The following is a 12500-nucleotide window of genomic DNA, read 5'->3' on the forward strand; positions in this document are numbered from 1 at the left end:
ACATTGTCATTGTCCACATTACAATGAGTAGCTATACTCTAACAGCAACCGCATCATCACCACCACCAGCTGCAGCATCTGCAGCAGCAGCTACATCACAACTGCCGCAACCGCCTGTATCTCCGACCTCCTTTGATTACTACCTCCAACATTACAATCACTATAGCCAATACTACACCTACCCTTACCACTACTACTATTACCACCACCATCATCATCATCAACAACAACAACAACAACAACAACAACAACAACACCATCTCACACAACAAGACGAACATAATTTATTTCATCATCATCAACAACAACAACAACATCAGCTTCAACATCCTCCAGAAAATAATTTTTCACGACAATATTTTGAAGAAGAAGATAATAGCATAGACGACGACAGCGAATGTAACAGCAACAGCAATAGCAACAGCAACAGCAACCACCACATAGACATAAGTAGCAGAAACTTACTCAACTCTGGTGGACTGAGTTCTACAATTCTTCACAAAGAGGACACACGACATTCACTGCAACATTCTCTCTTCGTCAACGAAAACAAAAACGATTTAGACGATGATAGTAATAACGAAAACGACGAGGAAGAGGAAGTAGATGATATTGAAAACAACGGCGTCACCACGCCAAATAATATAAAAGGGAAGTCAATTGTTTTCTTGGAGAATTCTGGGATTTCACAGCACCTGAGAGTCAAGAGCAGTACAGATGAGTGCGCTCCAAACAAAACGCTGGAAATATTGAATCAAAACTCGTCAGACGTAGTGAAAAACTTGCACAACTTTTCAAACAATAATAACAATAGCGACAACAACAATAATACAAACAGCAAAGAAAGTCGTGGGACATTACTTGATTTAAAAGAGTTTGTCAACGGATCTTCTGTGGTGACGAAATCTCTAAACTTCAAAACTTCTCTCGACAAACATCTTATTTCATTCAATACGAAATTCCCCAAACCGAAGCAAATTCTCGATGACGACATCCGAACTGATCTAGAACTGAACGACCCCGAAGAGGAAAAAAGTTCAGATTATAATAATAGCAACAATAACAATATAAAATACGATCTTGAGAGGAATCCAGAAAGACCACTGAAAGAATTCAATACAGACAAATCGATTTTTGAAAAAGCATTGTGTTCTTTGAGTCACGAAAAGAATATATTTTCTGAAGACGCTGGTGGAAATCAGTCTCCTGAAAATCTCATTGCAACAGACTTGTCTGAAAGCAACGGGAATATTCATTGTAAGTCTGTTAACGGTATTGAAAACAACATCATCATCAACAACAATAACAACAATAACAACAACGCCAACAACAGAACCAGGAAAGCGGGAGACGCAAAAACTGCCACGCCCAGCGAAGAGAATAACACAGACATAATTGATGATTACAAAGACAACAGCCGATCCAGCTCTATGTTTTCAGCGACAATAGATCTCTCAATCCAGATGCACCAACACCAGGGTAATGGCAGCAACAACAGCAACAACCACCATATTGTACACAATCACCTTTCCCATCATCAATTGCAACAACAGCAACAACAACATCAACATCAACAACAGATGCATCTACAACGTTCGGATGATAATGTTGGTGTAGGTGGTTGTTCTGATGGAAGCGTAAGAGAACGAGGAATGATTTATCCTAGCACCTCAAACGCCATTATGTCAGGAATATCAGCTGTGACATCATCGAACTCAAGAGCAAACCACTCTCCAACTTCACCAGGGACTACCACTTCCGGTTATTCTATGACGTCAGAGAAGTTTCTAGAAGACGACTTTAACAACGGAGGAGATGAAAACGGTAAGTCTTGAAATATGCATCAGTTTTTAAAATGAACTTCTATTCCGATTGACGACAGAATAAACCAGCCGTCAGCCACCGTTCAACGCTCTATGGTGAGAAAGGGTGACGCTATCTGCTCGAGGTGGAGTTGGGGAATCGAACTCGGTACCATTAGCTGTGCAACGCCCCCCCCCCCCAACCCCTCTCCCCCGGCTAATTACATCTAAAAAAAAAAACCCGAATGTTCGTCATACGATAGAGTAGCCAGATCATTGATCCGTTTTATCTATCCATCTATTAATCTATCTACCTATCTATCTATCGATCGATCTATCTGCTACCGAGAAAGAGTCTATAACGCTTATCTTGGCCCCGAAGAAGCTTTACGCGGAAACACTATTGTAGACATAATCCATTAAAGCAAATGAGGTGAGAAACTCTCTCTCTCTCTCTCTCTCTCTCTCTCTCTCTCTCTCTCTCTCTCTCTTTCTTTCTTTCTTTCTTTCTTTCTTTCTCTCTATCTCTCTCTCTGTCTCTCTCTCTCTGTCTCTCTCTCTCTCTCTCTCTCTCTCTCTCTCTCTCTCTTTCTTTCTTTCTTTCTTTCTTTTTCTCTCTCTCTCCTCTCTCTCTCTCTCTCTCTCTCTCTCTCTCTCTCTCTCTCTCTCTCTCTCTCTCTCTCTCTCTCTCTCTCTCTCTCTCTGCTCTGGGTGTTTATGTGTCGTGCGGGTTTGTACTTTCTGCACGCCAATAAGTAGGAGCACATAACATTGGCCACATAACTGGACTAATGGTGTTGGTTGTGGAATGACGCTCTAACAGTCATTGGTTTGTCTTCGAGTTTCGTTGATAGGTAGGGCAAAGAGTGGGGCGGTGGGGGAAGGGGGGGGGGGGGGTGCTAATTGAGAGTTGGGCATACTCTGCAATGGAGAAAGGATGTGAGTTTGATATGAACTGGAGCAATACTTTTGCCATTATTTGCAGTATTATTATTATTATTATTATTATTATTATATATTATTATTATTATTATTATTATTATTATTATTATTATTATTATTATTATTATTATTATTATTATTATATTATTATTATTATTATTATTTTCAAATATGATATTTTTATCTCAAGACTATTCTCAACCCGTTCAATTTCCTCTCTATTATTTATTTCCACGCTTCTCTTCCTCTCTCACTCGCTTAAACACACACTCATATACAGCGAAAAAGAGAAAGGTAGAGCGAAAGAGAGGGCGAGAGAGAGAGAGAGAGAGAGAGAGAGAGAGAGAGAGAGAGAGAGAGATAAGTAAGCACATAAACACACATTCACATACAAACACATAAACACAAATTAACATACAAAGCCATACATACACAAAAGCAAACAGTAGGCTAAACAACACACACACACACACACACACACACACACACACACACACACAATTATATTCACAGAAATACACAAATCAACTCTCCACCCATATCCACCACAGCCACTACCACCACTACCACCACCACCACCATCACCTTTGCCCCAATTCCAGACATAAACCAGACCCCCTCCAACTGCCAACAGTCTGACCATTTCCCTTTGACCACAGACTAGTTTGGTGAACTCACTACCCCATAACCTGTCCATGTTGAAGACACACAGCACAAGACTATCAAAGTTTACTCACCACGAGTTGCCTGGACTCACGAGTGACACTGTGGCTGAGTGGTTTGAGGGCTTAGGGTAAACCAGATTGCTAGTGCTCGATCTTTATTGACCTCTGGTTCTGGAAACAGTCAAATTATGAATGGTTAGTTTTGGGAGATGATATTTTTTTTCTCTTGTAAATCTCTGTTATTCACTGTATTATTATGTTTTGTTTACGTATTATGATTTGTAAACATTTGAGTGTATTCCTCTTAGTGGGGACCTGTGCTTGCTTATGGATGAGACTTTTAGGTGATCTCAAACTATGTACTTTGATAGTGTGTTCTTGGAATCTACATCTGTTTCCTATTTGAACCAATTTGCCTTTGTACGTCTTAGCTGTTCTTGAGTTCTTTAATTGACTTTTTATAACTTTTTACTGTCCCATTTTCTGGCGCTGATATGACCTTATTGTGTTGCAAGCGTCGTAAAACCCCTAAAAGCAAAACAAACTTCACTAACCCAATCCATCATTTGTCCCGATTGGTGCAACACCCGACTCTTTATTTACCTCACCTCATATTGTTTATTACAAACATACATGCATATTATTTGTTATAATTTAATGAATAATGAAACGAATAATAGATAAATGAATGAATAAATCAATAAATAAATAATAAATAGATGAATAAATTTTAATAAATAGATAAATGAATTAAGTATTAATAATAGTGAATGGATATATGTAAGTCAAAAGATAAATAGGCAAATTATTGAAAATCAAGATACCGAAAGCGAGAATGTTTTTTAAAATAATCTTTCGAAAAATACTAAAGGCCGAATAATTAGGGGGGCGGGGCGTTCTTTTACTCTTCTTGCAATGAAATGAGAATAATAATATACTATTCTTTCATATCTTTGATATCTTTTTATTGATCAAGTTATTTTAATCGTGCCAAATAACACTACGAGCTTGCCAGTATGTGTTATCGCACGATAAACATATAACGAGTGTAATAAGTACCTAGAAATGAAATAATACGTTAATTCTACCCTTCCAAGTAAGATTCCTAGATATTTTGTGACCAATTGTATGGTAGTATCTATCTAGTATCTACTTTGATTCGCCATACTTTGAGTTTTTCTCCATCTGCGTGAATGATAATTTGCCCCCCCCCCCCCCCCCCCCCCGCAAAAAAAAAAGAAAAAAGTTGGATTTGTATTCATGCGCACCAAAGGATGATATATACTGCCTTTTTATTGAAGGACACAGTATGTCCTATTTGGTTAACATTGCATATACTGTGTTTTTTAAAACAACGGTAGTATAAGTGCCAACCAGCTGGCTTTTACACCTTATTTCACACCAATAAAATGTGCAAAAAGATTCTGCAATCGTTGAATAAAATTTTTAACGTTCACGTATTTACTTTTTAAAAAATGGAGGTACTAAGCCAAGCTGCTAGAATCTGTGGACTGTAAAAAGTAACAAACAAAAATGAATTTAAAAAAACAACAAAATACCAAACACTGAACGTTTCGGCCCCAAAACCCTTCTTCAGCCAACAACAACAACAACAACAAAAAAGACCATAAATAGAAGACCAAAAAAAAACCCCAGATCGATTACTAAATTTTTGGCATTGCACGTCCACTCTCTGTTGAAGAAAAATCTTGGAATGTTATTAAAAGGATATAATAATATCTCGATTCCATTCAAATCCAATTTTTATAACATCCAAAAATATGATATGAAAGACAAATGAATGACATTCCAAGATTTTGTTCTTTTTTTAAGCTGTTATATTCATTCTTGTTTGCTACTTTTTACTAAGAAATGACAGGGTTTTGCAATAGGGGGGGGGGGGGGCGTGGAATAATATGAGGTTATTAGATTACTACATCAAATCTCGCGTGCAAAGGGTCAAATTCCAAATCCAATAGAAATCGAATCCTCATAGCGCTTTTAAAAGGATATTTTAATATTACGATTCAATTCAAATCAAATTTTCATAACACCCAAAGTATGAAAATATGATATGAATGACCAATTGGATTCCCACTTTACATGTGCTTTCCACTTTACATGTGCTCCACTTTACATGTGCTTATGGATTGCCAACTATACAACGTGCAACGTTCGAACCACTGGGTCACCCCTACAACACTCAACACAAAGCTCTATGGTGAGGCTAAGGACCTAAAGCGGACCACAGACGTCATAGCAGATATCGGACTGCAGCCATAGAAGTCCATCAGAGGAACGAAGAAGAAGAAGAAGGATTCAATAGTCTGATGTCACGTCGCCCAACAACGAAGAGCAGCGTGGTTCTAAACAATGAAAATTGGTACTTTTTATTCTTCATGCTGGCTAGAACTTTTCATATGTCATGTGATCAGAATGTATAAAAGTCAAAACATGATCATATTTGTAATGTTTTTCTCCTCTGGATAAACTTTTATGCTCGTCGGAGAAATATTTCATAAGGGCGTCCGCCATTCATTGTTCCGATAGTTTAGAGCCAGTTACTAAGTTACTATACGTCATTACGAGGGAAGTGACGTCATGACCGTTGAAGCCAATTAATGACCAATGCCCTCTCTGACCCGGAAGGATTCAAAGGAAATGGGTCGGGTCTATCAAAGAGATTGTGGATTTAATTAAAGGAGCTGAAGAAGTGATGGGAATGGTGTGGTTTGTTTCACGTGACGTGGATGGTACCGTTAAATTATAGTCATGATGCCTGGGAGTTCAGTTTGCGATTCGTCCTCTCAAAACAGTACCATGTCGGGGTAAGCCTGACTATAACAAGAAATGAAGTGAGTAGGAAAGTGCCAGAAGACAACAGAGAATATAAACTTCACGGCGGCGATGGGGGCTCGAACCCGCGACCTTACTGGTACGACAACTCCCCTTGGACAGGAAGCTCGTGACTCTATCGTATGACGAGCTATCCACGACCCCCCCAAAATTAGCTTCAACCCGTAGTCTAACTAGAGCCTTCTCTCCCCGACTTCTTGAGGTCACGGGTTCAAGACACACAAACGCCGCGAAAGAATTTGGCCAGCATTTAAGCTTAATAATAGCCAATACAAACAACACAAACATATGTAACATAGAAACGATTGAGACATTGAGTAATGCTCCGGTATTTGTGGTGAACTTTTAATTCAGAGAAAAGAGCAGAGCAGGCACTTATGTTAAAGGTAAGCCTGACTGTAGCCTTCGTAAACTCATATCCTCATCGTAGCCTTCGTAAACTCATATCCTCATCGTAGCCTTCGTAAACTCATATCCTCATTGTAGCCTTCGTAAACTCATATCCTGATCGTAGACTTCGTAAACTCATATCCTCATCGTAGCCTTCGTAAACTCATATCCTGATCGTAGACTTCGTAAATTCATATCATCATCGTAGACTTCGTAAACTCATATCCTGATCGTAGCCTTCGAAAACTCAAATCCTGATCGTAGCCTTCATAAACACATAGCTTGATCGTAGCCTTCGTAAACTCATATTCTGATTGCAGACTTCGTAAACTGACCACAACCTTCGTAAACTTATATACTGACTGCAGCTTTATAAACTCATAGCCCAATCGTAGCCTTTGACGACCTAAAAAAAAGCGAGAAGTTAGTTGTATTCAGTGGTTCAACAATGCAATGATGATATAACCCTTTTTCCTTGGGCACTGCTAATAAATGAAAACTCGTTAACTATCTTTTGGTGATCGTCACTTTGCATTATGACGTAATTTTGGGGAAAATTATATGAACGAAGGCTACGGCCTGACACTGTTCAACAAGTTACGTCACAATACAAGGTGATGATCACTAAAAGAAAGTAAAACATGGATTGTCGAAAGTAATTGTCAAGGTTAGGGAAAGTTTGATAACATTACTATTATGAGTCTTCTATAGAAGTTTCTTCTTGATTGCGAAGTGAGGTTATGAGGTCTAGTGGTATGACACTCACTTTCGGATCGGAAGGTCCTGGGTTCGAGCCTCGTTCGGCGCATAATTGAGTCATTGGAGAAGGTCCTTTACTCACATTCTCTCACCGTACCAGTTAAATAATACCACCTTTAACAGCGTTGTCAAGTAAATATTTCAACTTCTACAGTTACACAATCATTCTTAAATTTGTATATCTAAATTATATATAATAATATTATATATTAATATATATATATATATCTATATCTCCCTCTTACTGAGCCTTTCTCTCTCTTTATTTATCTTTCTATTTATCTATTTCTTATGTCTCTTATCTCGTATTTTCTTACATACAGCCCCCTCCTCTCGCCCTCTCTCTCTCTCTCTCTCTCTCTCCCTCTCTCTCTCTCTCTCTCTCTCTCTCTCTCTCTCTCTCTCTAACTCTCCTTTAAGACATCTATCTCTCTTTTTGTCCCAATTTCTCACTCAATCTCTCTCTCTCTTTCTCTCCCTCTCTCTCCCTCTCTCCCTCTCTCTCTCTCTCTCTCTCTCTCTCTCTCTCTCTTTCTCTCTCTCTCTTACAGACATCAATCTCTCTATTTGTCTTTCGTTCTCTCTTTCTCACTATCTCCTCTCTTTCTCTCTCTCTCTCTTTCTTTCTCTCTCTCTCTCTCTCTCTCTCTCTCTCTCTCTCTCTTACAGACATCAATCTCTCTATTTGTCTCTCGTTCTCTCTTTCTCACTATCTCCTCTCTTTCTCTCTCTCTCTCCCTCTCTCTCTCTCTCTCTCTCTCTCTCTCTCTCTCTCTCTCTCTCTCTCTCCCCCCCCCCCCCCACCCTTCGCCATCACCCCACCATTCTAACCATCATCAAGCCATGAGTTATGGCCAGGGTTCATTCACTAACGATATCATATCAACACGGTAGATAAAGTACCCTGATGGCCAACAACAACTAGAGCTACGGATATTTGATGATTGGGGGTTTATTTAGATGTTATAGCTCACACTACACCGGATAGTCGCAGAACACCCGTAAATCCATTAAGTGTTTCGATTAAACGAAAGTGTTTCGATTAAACATAAATGATAAAGTTCCGCAATAGCACCATAAGATCCCGTCGCCTAGGCATAATTTCATGAAGGAATATAGATAATTTATCAAACGGTGTCTGATGTCAACAGGAATCACGCATGTTGTCCAAGTGAGCAAATTGGGGGTTGAGCAAATTGGGGGTTGAGCAAATTGGGGGTTAAAATCTCTTTCGGTAAATTTGTTTTTTAGGAAATGGAATAATTCAGGCTTTCCTTTTATCAAAACAAGTAATTAGATATATCTAATTAATTAACCTAATTAAGCAACAGCAACATAAGATCCCGTCGCCGAGGCATTTCATGAAGGAATATTATAGATAATCCATCAAACGGTGTCGGATGTCAACAGGAATCACGCATGTTGTCCAAGTGAGCAAATTGGGGGTTGAGCAAATTGGGGGTTAAAATCTCTTTCGGTAAATTTGTTTTTAGGAAATGGAATAATTCAGGCTTTCCTTTTATCAAAACAAGTAATTAGATATATCTAATTAATTAATCTAATTAAGCAACAGCAACATAAGATCCCGTCGCCGAGGCATTTCATGAAGGAGTAGATAATCCATCAAACGGTGTCTGATGTCAACAGAAATCACGCATGTTGTCCAAGTGAGCAAATCGGGGGTTAATATCTCTATGGGTAAATTTGTTTTTAGGAATTGGAATAATTCTCGCCTTCCCTTTATCAAAACAAGTAATTAATTAAATAGATCTAATTAATTAATCTAGTTACGCCTTTTCGCAACCGTACGATAAGATACCGTCGCCTAGGCATTTCATAAAGGAATATAGATGATCCATCAAACAATGTGTCTGATGTCAACAGGAATCACCCATGTTGTCCAAGTGAGCAAATTGGGGGTTATTAATCTTGCCCAAGGACAAAAAAACGAAAGTGCCTGAAGCGGGGATCGAATCCGGGACCTTCCGGATCACAGTGCAATGCCTTCTTCAGCACTAGGCCACTTCGCCTCCCAATTAAATATAAGAATGCAAATTGATGGCATTATGATAAAAATGAACAGGATATACACAGTCAGAGCCATTAGGCCCAGGAAGCTGGGGTTTATCCCGATTTCAAATGCGTGAACGGACAATAACAAATGCCCCTACTTATAAAGTTGAGCTTTTATATAGCGCAATATACACTAAACGTGCTCAGGGCGCTTTACAAGGGGGCCCCTGACCATCAGCAACACTTAACATATAGGACTAGACATAACGCCTGTTAGGCGACATTACATTTTTTTCCGACAGAGACAACGCTGTTAACGGCCAGGTACTCATTTTACACCTGAGTACGGTGAGAGAATGTGAGTAAAGAGCATTTTCCAAGGACTCAACTATGCGCCAAAGCGAGCGAGGCTGTTATTGGGGTGAGAGAAAAAAATGTTTAGAATTAAACACACGGTTCGATAAAACTTAAAGATCGCTGAGAAACTATTTTTATCTAACCGCGCGGTTTCACCGGAAGCGAGGACGAGAGACGCATACGCAAAACCATATTGACGTTCTCTCTCTAATAACTTCTCCGCCGGTGACTTCCAATCAAGGGACGCTACTCTTCCGCTAATCTCATTCCCTATACCATTTGGAGACGAACGATCACAATTTTCCGGGTTTTTCTTTTACAAACTCACTCAATCCCATGACCGGATGGTCGTCGGGGGGACTTGCGTGAAGCAGAAGTTATAGATAGTATGCAGATGACGTCACTCAGGCCTTTGTTATTGTTTTTGCCATCCGCGTTTGTGAGTTGTTCTCACTAAACTGTATTAACCAGATTATAAAAGTTCATGGTTACACAGAGTTTGTGTGTTGGTCCGTTATACTTCCGGATGGCAATGTTGTGAACTCCTTGGCCAAGCGCATTCTATCTATAGTCTTCCTCCATGCCTGCCAGTTGCTAAGCCTTATGTAGCTGCTCCGGAACCGACATGTCTGTCCATTCTTTTATATTGTCCAGCCACATCTTCTGGGCTGGCCTTCGACTGTGCCCCGTAGGACTGTCCTGCTCTAACGTCGTGTCCTAATGGTGACAACATAGATATACGTTTATGGGGATAACATAATGTTTAGGTGTCCCGTCTCGAAAGAAAGTCAGGCATTGTTGAATGTTGAGCGTGATAAGTGATGCGGATGGGTGATAAGGAATGGAAAAAAACTAGACCCAGCGTTGTCATGTCATTGGATAAGCAATAATAACAATAATAATAATAATAATAGTAATAATAATAATAATAATAATAATAATAATAATAATAATAATAATAATAATAATAATGATGATGATGATGATGATGATGATGATGATGATGATAATAATAATAATAAACAAAGAAAGAAAGAAAGAAATAACACATATCATTACCCCTCTCCACTCAGATGTGGATGAGTACATAACTATATATTATGACGGATATGAGAGACTGTCAGTACAACAGACGAATTGTACTTTTTATATTTGAAATTTAGTTCCACGTCGCCTGCAAGGAGAAAACGTGACACATTAGGAAGCGCATTGCGTATTCAGATTCCGCGGACATGCGCTAGATATATAAATGTTCACAATTTTTTTTTTTATTTATTTACTTTTTCATTTTCCACATAAGCCGTTTCCAGTGGCGTGGCGTGCTTACAATATAGGGTGGTGCTAGAATCAGAAGAGAATGACTTAAAACACGCTATATTTGTAAATACTAATACGAAAGAAAGAAAAAAGAATAGAGAAAAGAGTTATACTCAAATAACTAAGAGGTGGTATATACCATTTCTCAGTTTTATTTTTTTTAAATGCTGTAATTCATTTTTAAAAGATGGGTCCGGTGCCAGGCACCAAATCAACCAATATCGCCACGCGCCTGGCCGTTTCATTTCCTTCAAGACTTGAAGAGCTCTGGTAAGGACTGGATGATTTATCGGGTACATCCGTCAACGAGCCATGCCAGGAATTGTGGGGAAGAGGAGATAACTCATCGGCCTCTTTATCCCCTATGATGGGTTATTTCCACTTCAACCCCCCCCCCCCTCGCAAACCTCTACAAAAGAAGAACCGAAATGATTGAGTTGTTTTGTTGTTTTTATTTTGTTTTGTTTTTTGGTATAAGTTACCCATCTTTTCAAAGCAGTTGCGACAATGTGGTCTAGTGGTATGACACTCGGGAAGGTCAATGGTTCGAGTCCCTCTCTGAGCGGAGCGTAATCGATTCCTTGGAACAAGGCTCCTCACTCACATTCTCTCATCGTACTCATGCGTAAAATGAGTACCTGGTCGTTATAAGCTTTTATATAGCGCAATATCGACTCACAAACACTTATTCACTAACGAAATCACTTGCTCACAAACACATAATCACAACTCAATCACATAACTCAATCACTTACTCACAAACGCTTATTCACTAACTCAACTACTTGCTCACAAACACATATAATCAAATAAACTCAATCATTTATCTCACGATTGAGCTCAAAGCGCTGTACAAAAGGAAGATCGAGATAACAGTCAGCTGCAATGTAGCACATGAAAATGAGCAATATGGGTTAGATCTCTTGGGATATGCCAACAGCGGGATTCCAACCTGGGGTGCCTGAAAAGTAAATAAATAAAAGAAAGTTCCCTTTATTCATCCCCAAGGGGAAATTTGTCTTTAGGGTCTATTCCAAGGGAAGACTGGAATAACCCAGGCGTTAGCCGCAGAGTAGCGCCGCAAAGTGAGCTAGGGCGAGGTGACTTGCTCCACACAACGCAGCGGTGGGTGATTGAACTCGATACCTCTCGGGTAGGAAGCAAAGACCGTTCCACTGAGTCATGCTGCTCCTTTAAAAAAAGCAATGCTTCATCCACTTGGCTATCTCACCTCAATGTGGTATTATGGGCATGGAATTCATGCAAATTCAGTCACAGTGCTTGTTTTCTAAGCTTGATTAATGTAACTCTCTGTAAGTTTGATCTTCCTATTCCAAAATAAACGATTGTAAACGATACAAAAGCATGCAGCTAGATTGGTTTTCAAAAAAAAAAAAGA

The 12500-nt window shown here is 39.2% G+C and overlaps 1 protein-coding gene across 1 annotated transcript in view; it reads left to right on the forward strand.

Moving 5' to 3' along the window:
• LOC144979192 (uncharacterized) overlaps positions 1–1835 on the forward strand; it is a 6187-nt gene extending 4352 nt beyond the window's left edge. Inside the window, exon 2 of the mRNA XM_078925803.1 lies at positions 1–1835. This exon is cut by the window's left edge and continues 197 nt beyond it. Coding sequence (XP_078781929.1) covers positions 24–1835 — 1812 coding nt within the window. The 5' untranslated portion in view covers positions 1–23.
• The last annotated feature ends 10665 nt before the right edge of the window (positions 1836–12500 follow it).

The sequence above is a fragment of the Berghia stephanieae genome, chromosome 9 (assembly GCF_034508935.2).
Source record: "Berghia stephanieae isolate SIO BIC M18660-M18661 chromosome 9, UCSD_Bste_1.3, whole genome shotgun sequence".
NCBI classification, from domain to species: Eukaryota; Metazoa; Mollusca; class Gastropoda; order Nudibranchia; family Aeolidiidae; genus Berghia; species Berghia stephanieae.